Genomic DNA, 15,254 nt, shown 5'->3' with positions numbered 1-15,254 from the left:
GGAGTCTGAATCGAGTTGCGACTCACCTGACACATTCGGCCAGTGACTCCCTGCCATCAACCCACAGACAACCCAATTGAGTTGATGGCCCTGGACCCTTGACTTCGACTACAACCTTGACCCTGTTCATGGGATGCCAAGGATTCGTATACATGACTTCCCGCCTTAATTCAGCTTCAATCGCTTAATCAGATACTTTACACATAGGCTGCCTCACTCGATCTATTCATTCAGTAGGTAATATACAAAGGACCAGCCGTTCTTCTTGCAGCGTGGGGAACTACTTGTCTTCACATATACCAACCTCTTGGTCATCAACTGCCATTCAAGGGCCGACTGCTGTGAAGGACCAACGCTCCTCTACCGGTGTACCCTGCACGACGACACCATACATTCAGCCCTGTTCCCTCTCAACCACATTAAAAGCACAAATTCAGCCGCCAGTCAGTTCGATACGTTGGTGCCTATGGATTTCCCAGCTCCAGCAACTCACGACACGGCTCTCTGCCTGATCCCGCCAAGGGACCAATGGCCATCAGTCGACCGGCTTCGTTTCGACAACGATAAGGCCTATGCGAAATGGCCCCCCATGTCAACCTCATCTACCCCTTCGTCAAGTTCACAGACTCTGGTGCCCTTCGCCTGGCCTGTGATGCCATTGTCGATTGCCTCGCCAACCGCACACCCTCGGGCGAGGCCGCCGCTCTTTCCGTCCACCTGGACTCGTCAGATTATTTTCAACACCGAAATGGCAGTACCCTGTTTTTGTGTGATAAGGATGCCAAAAGGACATCTCAGCTTACCTCTCTGAGAGCCGCAATTTTTGCAGCCATTGGCCAGACACGTTCCGAGCCATATAACATGCACATGACGGTGGCTCAGTGTGAGGATACGACGCACACATCCAAGCTCGAGTTCCTCCTTGAAAAGCTGCGGCGTCTGCCACTCGTGAGTTGGGAGGCTAGCCAGCTGGCAGTTCTAGTTCGCGCACCCTCAGGTCAGATGAAGCAGTGGGGTATCATTGATCTTACCTCGCCCTCTCTGCGGCTCTGTGAGGACTCCTTTGGCCTGGACCAAGATACAACTGCGACTTTGATCCCCCAACAAACATGGTTTATCTCCGAATGTCACTCGGCATGGCAGCCGGTGAACGCGGTTTCTTCGGAGCCGCCACATTCGGATGTCAAGCCTCCAGAAAACCTCATCGTCGCCAGTTGGAACGTCCTTGCAGAGTTTCACTGGCCTCCTTCTCGCACAAGATATCCCATAATCATCGAAAACCTGCTTGCAGCAAACTCGTCAGCAGATGTTGTAGTACTTCAAGAGATAACCGACGACTTTCTGCCATTCTTGCTCAAGGATCACCGCATTCGAAACCAATACACATACGTATCACACGGATCGCCCGACGACCCTGCTGCCGGCCCGTTGCCCAACATACTTAACAACGTGGTCCTTAGTAAACACCTCTTTTCCTGGGAATATCTTCCCTTCAAGCGTCAGCACAAAGGATCATGTGTACTCAAATTTGACGGCCTAGGACACGGCGAGGCAGAGGGCCGCGCCTTGCCTCTGGTACTGGCAACCTGCCACCTCAGTCAGGGTCTGACAGACGGCGCTGTTGTCGCTAAAGAAAGGTAAAAATAACTTGGTTTTGGCTGTTGCGTGTATCAGTTTTCTGTCAGGCTGACATCTCCTTGTGCAGAGAACTCCAGCGCATATTGAACCATCTCAAGACCTGTTATGCAGCCAATCAATGGATCATTGCCGGCGACTTTAATGTTGCCACTTCTTCCTACACTGTCGATACCGCCGTCAGAAAGGGATCAATCACTGTGCAGACGGAGAATGTTCTCCGAAGCATCGAGACAACTCTAGCGGAAGCCAACCTCCTCGATGTCTGGATGGTCTCACGCATTGAGGCAGGCGTCAGTGACAATCTCAAAGGGGATATTGGCGACATTTTTGAAGGTGAACAGGGCGCGACCTTTGACCCTAGAGAGAATCCGCATGCTGCCAAGATGGTTGGAAGCGGCCTCAATAACCGTCCGCAGCGATATGACCGCATTTTGGTCAAGAGCGGAGGCCCCTTGCAAATCTCACGCTTTAACATGTTCGGCTTTATTACCGGCGAAGGCGGACCCGGAGAAGGCCTAGTATACGCAAGTGATCACTGGGGCATCCGATGTCTTCTGCAGCGCCTCGCCGCTAGGGATTCAGCAGCTATCAACGCCCGTGTGGTTCCCGTCCAGCACAAGAAGGCCCCGGCCGGTCTGTCGGACGCTGCCGCGTTGAGACAGTGTATGGAGAACCTTGACATTTTCCCAACGGATCAAGATGAGACCACCCGGAAAGAGGCGCTTCAGCTACTGCGGCAAATCCTCTTGGAGTCGGACCAGGCGACCCCAGATCAGACACGGGGCCGTCCTGCCATTGTGCTGGTACCCGTAGGGTCGTACGGTCTTGGTACCTGGTCTAGGACGTCTGACATCGACTGCCTCTGCATAGGGTCCATTAGCCCCCGCGTCTTCTTCACCCTGGCCCGTCAAAGGCTGAGAAAGTCGACTGACCCGGGTGTGCGGTTGTTGAGGAAAGTCAAGGCCAAGACAGGCACCATGTTTGAGGTCGAGATTAACGGCGTGAAATGCGACCTCCAATACTGCCAAGCACCCAACGTAGTAGACCAGTGGCCCGAAATGCTAAAGCGGCCTCCATCAGACCCGACTTTCAGCTTACCCATGCAGACACTCCTAAAGCTGAAACCTGCCAGGGATCTGTTCTACCTACAGCGCTCGATTCCAGACCTGGCGCAGTTCCGCGCGAGTTTTCAAGTCATCAAGGCCTGGGCAAAGTCGCGCGGGATATACGCAGCCAAGTTTGGGTATTTCGGCGGCATACATCTGTCCGTCATGTTGGTTAAGGTCTGCAAGATGCTCTTGCGCGATGGCGGCGTAGTCTCTACTGCTGACATTATCACGACTTTCTTTGACCACTACTCACAGTTTGATTGGAAGAACGACATGGTGTTTGATCCATTCTTCCACAAGATTTTGAGGTATCATCGTACGCCGAGGGAGGCCATGTGCCTTCTCGGCTGGCACTCTCCGACGCTCAACACGGCGCTCATCGCCTCCGTTCCGACCGTGAAGATCATCGCGGCTGAAATTGCCCAGACCGCTACCCAAGTATGGGGAGACGGAGCAAGCTGGCAGTCCCTTCTGTCTATCCCAGACTTGAGCCAGGACAAGAATTTAACACCGAGCGCCTCGAGTTTCCTCGGTTCATACCGTTCGTTCGCCAATCTTCGCATTCACTATTGGGGTGCCTCCCTCGAACGCGGGAGCAGACTCGTTGGCTGGCTAGAGTCCCGTTGTGCGTCGCTTCTGGTCGGTGAGTTAACTTAAAACCCCCGGCAACCAACACCGAGGCGAGACGTGTCTGATGATTCTTTTCTCTAGATATGCACAGGAGGGTGCCTCAACTCTCGGCCAGAATTTGGCCCGCCAGGTTTGTAGACTCATCCACTTCCGAAGCCAAGGGGACCCAGGGCGACTACCAGGGCTCCTATCTTGTCGGATTAGAGTGGATGAACTCGGACGAGAAGCCATCAAAGGATGACTTGGAGACGGCGCACAGTAACCTGCGGGGCGTTTTGCAGCAGTTTGAAAAGCTTATCATGAGTGACGAAAAGTATTTCGATCCAAACACTATGTGGTTTAGCGCGACCGTTGTAAGGGGAAGCGAGCTGGGCGACCTGCAGTTGGACAGTCGCGAATGGGGTGTATACGTTGACGGTGACGACGACTCGGACACGGAGGATGAAGAACAGGAAGAGGAGGAGGAGGAGAACCAGGAGTGGCTCTTGGAGAAGGCGGCAAAGAAGGGCAAGTCGGCAAAGCAACGCTCGACGACGACCCGGAAACCCGAGGGGGCGGGCAAGCTGCGCACAGCACTTGACGTGCTGAACCGGTTGCGATGGGACCCGGACATTGACAGCAATGACTTCCTTATCGGGTACGAGGATCGATTTCTAGGGCCACAAGAAAAGGCTCTTTCTGCTTGGAAGAGTGAACAGACGCATGAAGAGTTCATCCCCCAGCACCGCATCTTATGGTTCAAGCGCCGGAGCGACGATGTCATCGTTTGGCATAGGTCCGAACGCATTGACCTGCTCTTCAAAAAGGCACAAGGCAATGTCCCGGATACGACGCAGCAGGAACGAGGTGAATGAGAATGGTCATCATGGTAAAAGCTTGGGACTGGCCGGGCGCTGTCGACGTGAGCTTTGGCAACGGCGTCTTTGATATGGACATGTTAGAAGAGCGAATGGGCCCAAGATAGATCTGCAAATACAACGTCACTCGCAGCCCATCCTATTTCCTTTGCCCACAGCCGTGTAAGCACCGGTTCTCGAATTGGAAGCATTGTCTAGCCCTCTTCAGTATGACATTGATACTGGCAGTGTACCATAATTATTAAGTCTTCTAATGCCTTCAATTATATTGGAGAAAGGAAGGCGTATTGTCCTGCGGGCTGCGTGGAAACCATCAAGATCGCTGTGCTTAAGCAGCCTCCGCGTGCCTCCCCGATCTATCTTCTCCCATGCCCAAACGAGACCCTGGCTTACACCCAACATAAAACCCATTCGCCAAACCGCGATTTGGTGTTCGCCACCGAAACGCCCCGCCAGTTCCACGATGAAAAACAACATGGACCGAAAACATGGGGGGGGGGGGAAACCCAAATGTGCTCAGTCCTGACAACCAAAACCCCTGCCTAGTAGAGCGTCATGAAAACGGCGGCTATTCCAGCCTTGTCGTACTTAACATGCTTGCCCTTGCCCTTGTCAACCTCGTGGTATCGATCCCAGAAACGATTGTACAGAGGCTCGAGCATCTGCTGAATGTCCCGAGCGAACATCTGTCGCACCTCCCGTTCCATGTTGTACGTCTTGTGTCGGCTGACCATCTCATCAAAAGAGGTATTGAACGCCTGGAACTTGCCCTTGATATTGTCCTTATCCCTGCTGCTCAGACCCTTGAGGATGGAAGCTGAGTCGGCCTGGCCCGACGTGGGCCGTTGCTTGCTTGTGTGGATGACATCAAATAAGTGTGTCGACACCTCTTTGCAGTCCATTGTGTACATGCCCGTCGCCTTCTTGCGCCATTGGTCCAGCATGCCCATTCGACCCTCGAGAAGAGGCGCGAGGTCCGAATCGCGGATCATTCGTTCAACAATGACAACGCTATTGGCCAGAAATACACCAATCACAGCCCTACCACCCTTGAGAACCATCTTCGCCTTTTGGTCAAGTGATGTCATGAGCATATCAACCGTGTCTGAGCAATAATGTGAGAAGATTTCCTTGCCGTCAGCGCCGATGTCAAATGAGGAGAGACTGGGAATTGCGTCAGTGGACCGTCCGTCGGTAGCGGCGTTGGATTTCCAGCCCCCATCACCCAAGGAAAACATGATGCTCGAGATTGGCCGCAAGAATTCGACCATGGTCTGCAGACGTTGCATCGTCTCGGACACGATTGGTATGGGTGCACCGTCTTGGGGAAGTGTCTGCATGGCAGCGATCCTTCGTCTTGTGTCATCTAGTAACTCTCCCAGCGACAGCTTGGCCGTCTCTCGCACAGGCCGGAGCGCTGCAGCAAGCGATGACTTGAGCTCGCCAGTACGTGTTTCCAAGTTGCTCGACAAGCCCGACATAATCTCGGTGATCTCATAAGCGAGGTAGCAATCTGTGTTTAGGTGACCCTTGATATGACTATTCAGCTCTCGCAAGGTGCGGGCAAGCTCCGCCATGGCGGCCTGGCACGTGGCCTGGAAAAGGGGGCCCCAGTCCTCCCGTGTGAAGATACTGCAGATGTTGTCGTATTCAGCCAGAAACAGACCTTCCATGGCCTGCGCATACGTGCCGATGCCGTTGGTTCCGGCGCGGTAAATGGCGTCAGGGTTCTTCTTCTTCGTCGTGTTGACGCTGGCGGCGGCCAGGTTGGCCAACGTAGACGAAAGATAAGGCCCGCGTATTTCGGCATAGATCTTGGCCGTTGACGAGTCTTGAGGAGCAGCACCACCACCATTCTGACGATGGGTGCTCGATATATACGAATTGACCAAGCCGAGGCGCGTGACCTTGTCCTGAGACAGAACCGGGAACGGCATGTCCTTCGTGATGTAATGGAGCGGCTCTACCGAGCGGGGGGTATCTCCTCGAAGTAACTTATCGAAGTGACCCTCAAGTTGTGAGTTGCCTGACTTGATCAAGCGGACCAGCTCCGCCATTGTCTGTTGGTTCGCTCGCAAGTTGGACGCCTGCATGTCGGCGAGAGCCTTGGATAGGCGCTTGATCGAGGCGAGGAAGTTGGAAAGGCCAGCCTTGTCGGGACCGGCGCGAATGATCTGCTCTTCATCGTTCTTGCTATCGGCAGGTTGGCGAAGGCGCTCAATGGCAGCGAGGACAGCATCGATATCTGCGAGTGAGGACCAAGAGTCAGTTTATCTGGGGAGAGGACCCGGGGAGGGAGGATCTTCCCATGGACGTACTATTGCCTAAGACCTGAAGCTTCTTGGTCTCTCCGCTCAGGGGCCAGCAACTTCGCGTACGCTTTTGCCGGTAGATTCTAGCCTTCCCATGCATGCTTGTATCTTCTTGGTCAATTGAGAGGTCTTCTCGAGTCGAGAGTTGAGCACATCGACCTCGGCACGAGCCTCTTCATCGGCGGCATGACGACTGGTCGCAGGGCCGACAGACATGATGTACTTTTTCGTTTGCGCCTGCAATCTGTGGCGGTTGTGACTCTAAAGACAGCGACAGAGGAAATGAAGACAGGGTAAGATGGAATCAACTGCGCCCCGTTGTCGGCTCAGTAGGAATCATGGGGAGCAGGAGGCCGGGAGTGAGGCAGGCGGGCGTCGCCAGTGTCGTAGTCGCCAACGTAGCGGAGGTGACGGCAGTACTGTGGTCGTCGCGAGAAGGTATTGTCGGTTCGGTAGGCGCGAAGTCAAAGTAAAGTCACCGTCATCTGCAGTTCGCCGTGGGGTTGATTCCCAAGCTAGGGCGGGCGGGTGGATCGTGGTAAGGTACGCCGGGGTTGCAGAGCGGGAGCACGTTAATTGGGGCCCCGAGTCGGATAAGATACCTAGGTGCAGCTGTGGTCCTGGGACCTGACGCAACGGGCAGGCGGTTTGCGTCCAGGGGCGAGGTTGGATGAACCGAGTTGGGATGAATTATGTCGAGTTGTTGTGGCTGGTGCATTGGCTTTTCCCGAATTTGTGCATCATGCACAACACAATAGTCTAAGATATATCTATGCATGCATAGTTTTCTGTGCATCGCCCAATAACTAATCAAGTATCTCAAAGCAAGTTGGGGAGCTGTCGAGGCCGTGTGTGTAGTCTATTTCAAGCAACGTATGAAGCACTCAAGGCCAAGCATTATAGATCATACGCAATGCCAGGTCTTTCAAGATGCTCCCTCCTGTGGCTGCTGTTTGAGGAAGGGTTAATACCTTTGCAGAATGCTACAAGACGTCGTTACTCGACTTGTCACCTTGACGTCCATCCAACAGACACCGATCACCTATCGTCTACAGCTCCGTCATATGACATTGGTCCAACCTGTTCAACACCTCTTGCTTGTACGGATGGGCTTTGCATCTCACTCGGTGAAATATATGGAACAATCAATTCATCTACTACCTATTCCAACATTGAGAAATACCCCTTGATCAGCCTTGTCACCGTCCTCGCAACATACTCGATGTCGTTCTTTGTCACAGTGTATGGCGGCGCCACAATGATGTGGTCGCCCAATATGCCGTCTACGGTGCCTGCTCCGGGATAGACGACTATTCCATACTCCTCTGTGCGTCCAAGATCACTGATTCCCGCCGCAACCTGTGCCTCTTGGGGCCACGGCTCCTTGCTGTCCCTATCTCGCACAAACTCAATGCCCCAGAATAGTCCCTTGCCGCGAATGTCTCCAACATAAGGTACATCTCTGAGTCCTTCTCTCAAGAGCTCCGACAGCACTCGGCCCATGCTTCGTACGTTATCGAGGAGACCCTCTTCCTTGATGATCTGCTGCACTTCGAGCGCTGCTGCACACGCAACGGGGTGGCCCTGATATGTATGTCCATGAACAAAACACCTAGTCCCGCGTTAGCCAATCCTTTTGCCGCCAAACTGCCACTGCAAAACAACAGTAGAATTACCTGGAGCCCTTCTCCAACGCCTCGCTCACTCTATTGCTGACTAGAACGCCTGCAATCGGTTGGTAACCCCCGCCTAGCCCCTTACCGATCGTCTGAATATCGGGTACCATATCTTCGTCCTCCCACGCATGGAGTGTTCCCGAACGGCCCATGCCGCACATGATCTCGTCCAGAATTAGAAGCGCTCCATATCGATCACAGACTGACTTCATCTCTCGGAAGTAGCCGGTCACGGCTGGGACGCAGCCCAAGGCCTGCACGAACATGTCAGTCGGATCAACCAAATTGGTACCGCTTAACGCTGCTTCAGTGGATCGCCTTACAGCTCCAACAACCGGTTCCGCCACGAATGCGCATACTTTCTCTGGGCCCACCCGGATGAACTCTTCCTCGAGCTCCTGGGCGAGTCTTGCAACATACGACTCATCCGATTCGCCTGACGTCTTGTGCCTGTATCCGTAGCATGGGGAAACGCGTGAAACAATGCTGTCGATAAGCATAGGCGCAAAGTTAGCTCGACGGGCCACGTGGCCTCCCATCGACAGTGCGCCTAATGTTGTTCCGTGATAGGACTGCTCTCGCGCTATGAAGAGATGCCGCTGCGGTTCAGCTGTTTCCTTTTCCAAATAGTACTGCCTTGCTAGTTTCATGGCTGCCTCTATAGCCTCAGATCCTATAATGCGTTAGCAGCGGGCTGAAGAACGGTTCCTGCCAAAGCCATGCACACGTACCACTATTGACTAGGTAGGCTCGTGACATGTGGCCGTTGGTCGAATCGACGAGGAACCGACACAGTTGTTCGCATACCGACGTCGTGAAAAATGTCGAAGGACTGTATGCGATACCGCCTAGCTGCCGCATCATAGCATCTGCCACTCTCTGGTCCCCGTGGCCAAGACACGCCACTGCGGCGCCTCCAGAGGCATCGAATATCTTCCTGCCACCTTCCAGCACATAACAGTGGCCCTCTCCGCCAATTACCCGCGCAATTTGACTCCGTAGATCACGGTGAAGAACGGCTGAATGACTAGCATCAGTGAACTCCGCGGTATTAAGCGACTTCAGAGCCATCTTGATCAATGGGTATGCTGCGCCAAGATGTGGACAAGAGTGAAAGAAGAAACAAGGGTCGCGGGACAAAGCGTAAAATGTATGCCGGTATGGAACTATAAGCACAGTGTCTTTGGTATGGCTAAATGGCGTCCGCTGCAAGATGTAGAGGCAAATATATATGTCTTTTCCCATTTGTTTCCACGGCAAGCCAGCCCTTTTACAGAGGATGAAGCATATATCGGGAGCCTACGGGATCTCACAAGCTATTGTGTCGGTCTACCGTCCGTGTAAATGCCGGCAAGCCGAAGCTAGAGTATTCTGCTTTCCACACTAGTGTCCTGTATATACCTTGTGGAGAGTACATATGAGATGGCGTAGTGTGATCCCCCATGGTGAGAGGGGATGTATTGGCGCATCCTACACGGGGCGGAGAGGGGCGTGGCATCGGGGTTAGAGTTCAAAGTAAGCAAGCCATCGCTGGGAGAACCGCCATGAGAGGTTCGTGCCGAAGACCACAACCCCAGACAAACGAGCCGCGCCGCGATAGCTTTGAACCAGCTCCAGTGATTGGCAGGGTGCTTCACCCCTGTCGAGAAGGGGGCGCAGACGTGTCCATCCCGCCATCGGCTTGCCAGACGGAACGGCGAGCTCTTCGAGCACCAAGCCGCTCCACAAAGAAAAGAGTTGGTCGTTGGCCGTTGGCTCTCTTGTGCTCTCGTGCAGCGACCATCGCCTCTATCGCAGATTAGACCCCCTCTATTGGCCTGCAATGTGAACTGGCGTTGCTTCGACCGCTCTGTGGAATCATCGGGTCTCGGGAGGGTAACACTCGGAGCGCCGGTAAACAACCCCGTACTTTACCGCCGATCATAGTGCAGAAGTCTGGGTGTCTATCCAGGCGTGGCCCCTGCATATAAAAACCCGTCACCTGATGATTGTCATGTCACCAACATACCGGGAGGCTCATGATGTATCGGCTATCCGCTGCTCAGGCGGTTCTAGTTCCGACGTCAATTTTCTCGGGATACAGATACATTTTCGGGTCGCCTACTTTGGTGCACTATGCGGCTACCCCTTTTCAACATGGAACCGATGTCTTGTCGTCATCTAGGTGGCTGTAGGGCTAATGGATGAGGCCTGGTTTAGAGAATGTTAAGCCCAGGCAAGGCTGTATACCTCCTTTGTCGTGGATACTCCGAATGACGAGCGCTTCAAGAGTTGCACACGGAGCACACGCGCCGGACAATTATGTCGTCAGATCACCGACCTTCTTGGATGTTAACTGCCGTTGCTGTATGTGTCGCTCCCTTTGACCACCGTTACCTAGTCGCTGGTAGGGGAAGAGCCTCAGTCAACGCTTAGCAAGATGACGGGTATAAGGGTACCAGGAGTTGACGGACATGAGGTGTTCGGATTCAAATCCAGAGAACTAGCTTGCCACCTTGATTGATCAGCAGTCATATTGCAAGGGGGGGCGTATGCGCCCCATCCTCGACAGCTGGCAACGAGTGAGCCCTTACCAGCTGAGGGGAAAGGGAAACCATGACGAGTGACCGAAAGTCAGAAGACTTAAAGGTGGTCGGCCATTTGGGATACGAGTCGTTCCATTACTCAAATAACGCTTACATTCACTACCGATGAAGCAAAGAAGGTCGCATCCATGGCTGCTGGAACAAACCAGTCTACCTGTTTAACGAATTTAAGGCGACAGGCGTATACGCGTGGGCGTTTGGCAATGGATGACCAGAGGCAGAGAAAACTGTGGCGATCAGCGACAACCTGAAGGCGCCAGTGTGACCAGCGTCACTTGAAAGGAGCGGTATCATGTAGTCGGGGCCTTTTCGTTTGCGTTGGGCGGCGGACCGCGTCTTCGATATAATATCGGCATGGAAGCGCATGCGCAACAGAGACACTGGGCAATGGCAGAGACTCATCCGCCTCCAGCGGCTGGGGCAGGCCAGGACACCTCAGCCTCAGAAACGAGTAGCGCGGTATACGAATGTTGGTATCCGTGCCTTCGTTGTTGATGCTACTGGTGTCGGGTAGCATTCCGAGTGGCTCAGCTGGAAGCTGGATGACCGACAAATCCGGCATATGTAAATTTCCCTACTTCAAGATTTATCAATGGGACGAGACAGCCCAACCGACGTCCTTGTCACTTTCTCATCAAACCAACATCATAATTGTGACATCTGTACGCTATCTAAGACGCAACAAAGATAAGGTGGTTGAGAAGTGCGACGGGCCAGCCGCAGTGTGACAAACCTCGAGGCTTAATTGCTCAAGAGAAACGACGAGAACCAGGAGAAGAACAAAAAGTAATGTGTCACCGAATGTATTGCCGTCTGGCGGAAGGATACAGTTGAAGTACGAGTATAGTAAGAGACGAACACCTCTCACCCGCACAAACGTAAGAAAGAGGTGAGACAATGTAGGGATTATGTAAGACTCGTTCACCAAAAGAGAGAAAAAAACAAGAAGGAAAAAACGATGGATGTTGAAAGTTTAGACGAGATGATAGCAATTACCGGATGAATGGGCATCACCTCTTGTACCTGCATCGATACGTCTGATCAGACGACGTCCCGATTAATGAACAGTGCGGAAAGCACCGCCGCTCGCAAGTAAATCCTCGGGTTACACAGAGCATATGTACAGTAGTCAGGGGTTGAGTCCCCATATACCTAGCGAATGGCTTCCACGTCACCCAGACACCAGCCACAGGGGCGGGGCCCATCGGATCAATTAACGCGTGCCACCATCCATAGCGCGTTAAGTCGCGTTTTGATCTTCAATTTGTCCCCTCCTTTTTTTTCTTCCTAGGTAACCAGCCTGGCTTGTTGTGCACCTGCACCTGCACCAGCACCCGCATCTGCACACTCTTTGCGGTGGGACCGCTTTCCTTCGCATTTCACCCCGCCCCCCTTCAACACTCCCATTCCAATCTGCAATCTGCAATTTCCATCCCACCTCATACTGTCGCTTTCTGTCGCTAACCTGCGCTTCTGATACCCTTTCCCTAATTTCGCCTTTTCCCTACTCCACCTCCTGCCGCTGAGTTCCGTAAACAGTCGTCGCCATGGATTCCTTTATGCTGCAAGACGCAGCCGCCTTGGACCGCGTCCGCGCAGCCCAAGAGTTCCTCGACCCTCGTATGTTGTTCGCGTCTGGCTGGATCCTCCAGCTTTCCTTTGTGCCACTCGCTATCGCATGCACATGCTGATTTGCGACCTTATAGAGAATGATTCCCAAGGGCGCAGCTACAGGTCAGCCATCATCTTGATGCTGCAGAAGAACCAGAGGAGACTCGTCGTCAATCTCGACCAACTCCGAGCTCACAACCCTGAACTTGCCTCTGGAATCCTCGAGGACCCCTTCGATTACAGTCTAGCCTTCAACCATGCTCTCAAGCAAATCGTCAAGACTTTGCCACAGTCGGGCGACGCCGAAAAACTGAACGATGTTTCATATTACTGCGCCTGGGCTGGTAGCTTTGGCATGAATGCCTGCAACCCTCGCACATTGTCCTCCCAGCACCTGAACAGCATGGTGTCCCTCGAAGGCATTGTTACGAGATGCTCTTTGATTCGCCCCAAGGTGGTGAAGAGTGTACACTATAATGAGACCAAGGATGTCTTCCACTTCCGCGAATACCAGGACCAAACCATGACCAATGGAGTCACCACGTCTAGCGCTTATCCACAGGAGGACGACGAAGGCAACCCCCTCACCACAGAGTACGGTTTCAGCACTTATAGAGACCATCAGACTGTTTCCATCCAGGAGATGCCCGAGCGTGCCCCTGCCGGTCAGCTGCCTCGTGGCGTGGATGTAATACTTGACGATGACCTCGTGGACAAGGTCAAGCCTGGCGATCGCATCCAACTTGTCGGTATTTACAGGACTCTTGGAAACAGAAACACAAACCACAACAGCGCCCTGTTCAAGACGGTAATCATTGCCAATCACATAATTCTTCTATCTTCGAAGTCTGGAGGAGGTGTTGCGACAGCCACCATCACCGACACCGATATTCGAAACATCAACAAAGTCGCCAAGAAGAAGAACCTTCTCGACTTACTATCCCAGTCACTCGCCCCTAGTATCTATGGTCACGCTTATATCAAAAAGGCAATCCTGTTGATGCTCCTCGGTGGAATGGAGAAGAATCTGGAGAACGGCACCCATTTAAGAGGTGACATCAATATCCTCATGGTGGGAGACCCCTCCACGGCGAAATCTCAGCTTCTCCGGTTCGTCCTCAATACGGCACCGCTTGCCATTGCTACCACTGGTCGCGGCTCGTCTGGTGTTGGTCTAACGGCTGCTGTGACTTCCGATAAGGAGACTGGAGAGAGAAGACTGGAGGCCGGAGCTATGGTCATGGCTGACCGTGGTGTGGTTTGTATTGATGAGTTTGACAAGATGTCTGACATCGACCGAGTTGCCATTCACGAAGTCATGGAACAGCAAACTGTCACCATTGCCAAAGCCGGTATACACACATCACTAAACGCCAGATGCAGCGTTGTTGCCGCCGCCAACCCTATCTTCGGGCAGTACGACACCCACAAGGACCCGCACAAGAACATTGCCCTGCCGGACTCTCTCTTGTCACGTTTCGATCTTCTGTTTGTCGTCACCGATGATATCGAGGACACGAGAGATCGACAGGTCTCGGAGCACGTTCTACGGATGCACCGCTACCGCCAACCGGGAACCGAAGAAGGCGCACCGGTGCGTGAGAATGCTGGCCAGGCCCTCGGCGTCGCCCTCAATAATCAAACTGATACTCATCGACCCACTGATGTTTACGAGAAGTTTGACGCGATGCTCCACGCCGGTGTCACATTGACGTCTGGCCGTGGAGCAAACAAGAAGCCTGAGGTGCTCAGTATTCCTTTTATGAAGAAATACATCCAATACGCCAAGACAAGAATACGTCCAGTTCTAACCCAGGCGGCATCAGACCGTATCGCCGATATATACGTTGGTCTACGAAACGATGAAATGGAGGGCAACCAACGTCGAACTAGTCCTCTGACTGTTCGTACCTTGGAGACTTTGATTCGTCTAGCTACCGCTCACGCCAAGTCCCGACTTTCCAACAGAGTCGAGGAGCGGGATGCACTTGCGGCGGAGGGAATCCTTCGTTTTGCCCTGTTCAAAGAAGTGGTTGAGGACGAGTCGAGAAAGAAGCGGAGAAAGACACAGACCACCGAGTTTGCTTCATCCAGCGAGGAAAGCTCCTCTGACGAGGATGGGGACGACAGGAACTTCAGAAGCTCAGCTGCCCGGACACCAGCCGCGCGTTCCACGCGATCTACAAGAGGTGTTGCGCGTCCTCGGACCACCGCTGGTGACCCGCACGATACTGGCGCCAACGGAGATGCTCATGAGAGTGATGAAGAATCATCGGCACGACCTGACGCAGAGGAAAACGATGAAGAAGGCATATATAATGCCACTCCCCGTAGGTCTCGTCGTCGCGGCGGGGACGCTGCTTCCTCGAGTGCGGCGCCGCATACGCAGACATCTTTTGCTTCATCAGTACCCGCGTCTCATTTGCCTTCGCAGTCGCAAGAGGATGCGGAGGACGACGACGAACTGGCTTCAGAGGCAGCCGGTCTTGCTATTGCAGACGAGCCTATCACTCCTCAGCGACTGACGGCTTTCCGAAGCGCTCTCGGTCAACTACTCAACTCAGCTTTGTTCGACGACGATTCTGCCAATGTCGATGCCGTTCTTGAAGCAGTCAACAATAAGCTGCAGTCTCGCAGTGGTGCTGCTTTCAGCAAGCAAGAGGCTGTCAAAGCTCTTAAGAAGATGGACGAAGCTAATCAGATCATGTATGTTCTCCTGGTGCATTGTCTCCCCTGTGTCATGTTGGATTGTGTACGTTCAAGGCTAATAAGAAAACAGGTACACCGATGGTGAGCTTGTATACAAGATCTAGTTCTGTAGCATGACGTGTTGGGT

The 15,254-nt window shown here is 53.3% G+C and overlaps 4 protein-coding genes across 4 annotated transcripts; 2 read left to right on the top strand and 2 right to left on the bottom strand.

Annotated features, from left to right (window-relative positions):
- Window positions 1-579: 579 nt before the first annotated feature.
- On the top strand, window positions 580-4,231 carry ColSpa_10418 (nuclear poly(A) polymerase 1; the record flags this gene model as incomplete). The annotated part of the gene is made up of 3 exons (XM_049276630.1): window positions 580-1,637; window positions 1,706-3,390; window positions 3,459-4,231. The coding sequence occupies 3 exons, from the start codon at window positions 580-582 to the stop codon at window positions 4,229-4,231; spliced, it is 3,516 nt and encodes a 1,171-aa protein (XP_049132587.1).
- A 545-nt stretch (window positions 4,232-4,776) lies between these two features.
- ColSpa_10417 (exocyst complex protein exo70) lies at window positions 4,777-6,762 on the bottom strand (the record flags this gene model as incomplete). Its single annotated transcript, XM_049276629.1, has 3 exons — window positions 4,777-6,479; window positions 6,553-6,565; window positions 6,613-6,762. 3 exons carry the CDS (start codon window positions 6,760-6,762, stop codon window positions 4,777-4,779), a joined length of 1,866 nt encoding a protein of 621 aa, XP_049132586.1.
- Window positions 6,763-7,707: 945 nt separating this feature from the next.
- ColSpa_10416 (putative aminotransferase) lies at window positions 7,708-9,293 on the bottom strand (the record flags this gene model as incomplete). Its single annotated transcript, XM_049276628.1, has 3 exons — window positions 7,708-8,158; window positions 8,223-8,895; window positions 8,954-9,293. 3 exons carry the CDS (start codon window positions 9,291-9,293, stop codon window positions 7,708-7,710), a joined length of 1,464 nt encoding a protein of 487 aa, XP_049132585.1.
- A 3,061-nt stretch (window positions 9,294-12,354) lies between these two features.
- Window positions 12,355-15,231, top strand: ColSpa_10415 (DNA replication licensing factor mcm3; the record flags this gene model as incomplete). Its single annotated transcript, XM_049276627.1, has 3 exons — window positions 12,355-12,427; window positions 12,529-15,124; window positions 15,198-15,231. The coding sequence occupies 3 exons, from the start codon at window positions 12,355-12,357 to the stop codon at window positions 15,229-15,231; spliced, it is 2,703 nt and encodes a 900-aa protein (XP_049132584.1).
- Between the last annotated feature and the right edge of the window lie 23 nt (window positions 15,232-15,254).

Source organism: Colletotrichum spaethianum (genome assembly GCF_022836535.1).
Source record: "Colletotrichum spaethianum MAFF 239500 DNA, contig35, whole genome shotgun sequence".
Lineage (NCBI taxonomy): Eukaryota > Fungi > Ascomycota > Sordariomycetes > Glomerellales > Glomerellaceae > Colletotrichum > Colletotrichum spaethianum.
The sequence above is the reverse complement of the archived record's forward strand: the minus strand, read 5'-3'. Positions and strand labels throughout refer to the sequence as shown.